At 42.8% G+C, this 3001-nt stretch overlaps 1 protein-coding gene across 1 annotated transcript in view; it reads left to right on the plus strand.

The window, feature by feature from the left end:
- Window positions 1-1389: 1389 nt before the first annotated feature.
- The window catches only part of LOC120032429 (CMRF35-like molecule 2), a gene marked incomplete at its 3' end in the record, with an annotated part of 26673 nt that continues 25061 nt past the window's right edge, over window positions 1390-3001 (plus strand). Inside the window, exons 1-3 of the mRNA XM_038978534.1 lie at window positions 1390-1429; window positions 2115-2450; window positions 2636-2752. Of these exons, the coding sequence (XP_038834462.1) occupies window positions 1390-1429; window positions 2115-2450; window positions 2636-2752 (493 nt within the window). The remainder of the gene's footprint in view (window positions 1430-2114; window positions 2451-2635; window positions 2753-3001) is intronic.

Raw genomic sequence — 3001 nt, forward strand, 5'->3', positions numbered from 1 at the left:
TGTTCTTTGGATGCAACTCAGCATTCTTTGTCCTCCAAACACGACGAGTTGAGTTTTTACCAAAAAGTTATATTTTTGGTTTCATCTGACCATATGACATTCTCCCAATCTTCTTCTGGATCATACAAATGCTCTCTAGCAAACTTCAGACGGGCCTGGACATGTACTGGCTTAAGCAGGGGGACACGTCTGGCACTGCAGGATTTGAGTCCCTGGCGGCGTAGTGTGTTACTGATGGTAGGCTTTGTTTCTTTGGTCCCAGCTCTCTGCAGGTCATTCACTAGGTCCCCCCGTGTGGTTCTGGGATTTTTGCTCACCGTTCTTGTGATCATTTTGACCCCACGGGGTGAGATCTTGCGTGGAGCCCCAGATCGAGGGAGATTATCAGTGGTCTTGTATGTATTCCATTTCCTAATAATTGCTCCCACAGTTGATTTCTTCAAACCAAGCTGCTTACCTATTGCAGATTCAGTCTTCCCAGCCTGGTGCAAGTCTACAATTTTGTTTCTGGTGTTCTTTGACAGCTCTTTGGTCTTGGCCATAGTGGAGTTTGGAGTGTGACTGTTTGAGGTTGTGGACAGGTGTCTTTCATACTGATAACAAGTTCAAACAGGTGCCATTAATACAGGTAACGAGTGGAGGACAGAGGAGCCTCTTAAAGAAGAAGTTACAGGTCTGTGAGAGCCAGAAATCTTGCTTGTTTGTAGGTGACCAAATACTTATTTTCCACCATGATTTGCAAATGAATAAATTAAAAATCCTACAATGTGATTTTCTGGATTTTTTTTTCTCATTTTGTCTGTCATAGTTGAAGTGTACCTATGATGAAAATTACAGGCCTCTCTCATCTTTTTAAGTGGGAGAACTTGCACAATTGGTGGCTGACTAAATACTTTTTTGCCCAAATGTATATTTATTCAAACAAACACCCAAATATAAGTGTGTGTGTGAATGTTTGTCTAAAAAAACTGACACACACAATGACATGAACGAAAACCCCAGATATCAACATACAGTTTTGAAAGAGGAACTGACGAGAGAGAGAGAGAGAGAGAGAGAGAGAGAGAGAGAGAGAGAGAGAGAGAGAGAGAGAGAGAGAGAGAGAGAGAGAGAGAGAGAGAGAGAGAGAGAGAGAGAGAGAGAGAGAGAGAGAGAGAGAGAGAGAGAGAGAGAGAGAGAGAGAGAGAGAGAGAGAGAGAGAGAGAGAATGCGCCTGCGTACTTGTTTACGTGTGTGGTTTGGGGGGTGTGTTTCTGGACTAAACAGCTACCAGAACTGTTAAACATGGTTAGAGTTGTCTTCATAGCTACTAGGAGGGACTGGGAGAGAGTTTGAGTCAGTGGAGTACAGTATAATTTGTACAACATAGGAGGGAAGTCAGAGAGAAGAATGAGGAATCTGATGTCTGTCAACATCAGCCTCCTCTGTGGTGAGTACAATTAGAATATATTACATTAATACACACCCCATATTGAACTGTTACTATCAGACCTCAATACATTAATACACACCCCATATTGAACTGTTACTGTTAGACCTCAATACATTAATACACACCCCATATTGAACTGTTACTATCAGACCTCAATACATTAATACACACCCCATATTGAACTGTTACTGTCAGACCTCAATACATTAATACACACCCCATATTGAACTGTTACTATCAGACCTCAATACATTAATACACACCCCATATTGAACTGTTACTATCAGACCTCAATACATTAATACACACCCCATATTGAACTATTAAACCTCAATACATTAATACACACCCCATATTGAACTGTTACTATCAGACCTCAATACATTAATACACACAACCTATTGAACTGTGTTACTCACTGAACACAGCACTCAATTCTTGGCATGTATGATTGTACGCTACAGTGATCAATACTGTACTTTACTTTATCCTTCAACACTGTTTTACTGTATTGCTGTAGTCCTGAACACATAAATGTACTGTATCACTCAGTCCCAGATAATTAAACATTCTCTACCTGTCACTCAACTATCTCCCTCACCTGACTGTCTGTGAAACATGGTGACTATGACAACTGATATTGTAGAGATGATGTGAATGTGTTTCTTTGGTTGTTTCATAGCTGTGAGCTGTGTGATGTCAGGAGTGATCACAAAGAGAGGGAAAGAAGGAGGAAATTCTAGCATTCAGTGTCCTTATGACCGGGGGGTTGAGACAAACCAGCAGTACCTCTCTAAAGGGATCTGGGCCTACCGGGTTGACGTGATCAAAACCCAAACGCATCAGCACCCAGCGTGGACTCATGAAGGGAGATTCTCTCTGTTTGACGACACAGAGAGAAGAGTCTTCACTGTGACCATCACTAACCTGATCCAAGAGGATTCTGGGACCTACTGGTGTGAAATCAACACATGGTGGTGGTATAACAAGACTGAAGTCAGGCTGACTGTGGACAGAGGTTGGTGTCTAAGACCTTCTATCAGTGTGTTTATGTGGAGGATTATATTTTACACATTATATATTTGTGTTGATGCATTATATCTCTGTCTCTCTCTCTCTCTCTCTCTCTTTCTCTTTCGTTCTCTCTCTCTTTTTCTCACTCTCTCTCTCCATGACTCTCTATCTCTCTATCTCTCTCTACAGCTCCTGTTCCTCCCAAACCTGGCTCCGTCACCTCCAGACCTCTCCTCTCCACGACACACCCATCAACAAACATCACCATGACAACTGACTCCTCAAACTCCACAGCAGGTATATTACCCTCAGTAGAACTGCTCTCTATAGCCTACACACTTATCTGTAGGCCTACATCTCTCTCTCTCTCCATCTATCTCTGTCCCTCCTCTGTTATCTTTCTCTCTGTCTTTCTGTCTTCCTTTTTTTCTCCCCCTCACATCTCCTCTCCCCCACCACAATCTCTCTCTCACATCTCCTTTCCCTCTCCCTATCGCATCACCACTCCACTCTCCTCTCCTACATCCCCCCTTCCCCCTCACATCTCCCTACGCA

This window comes from Salvelinus namaycush, chromosome 39, assembly GCF_016432855.1.
Source record: "Salvelinus namaycush isolate Seneca chromosome 39, SaNama_1.0, whole genome shotgun sequence".
NCBI lineage: Eukaryota > Metazoa > Chordata > Actinopteri > Salmoniformes > Salmonidae > Salvelinus > Salvelinus namaycush.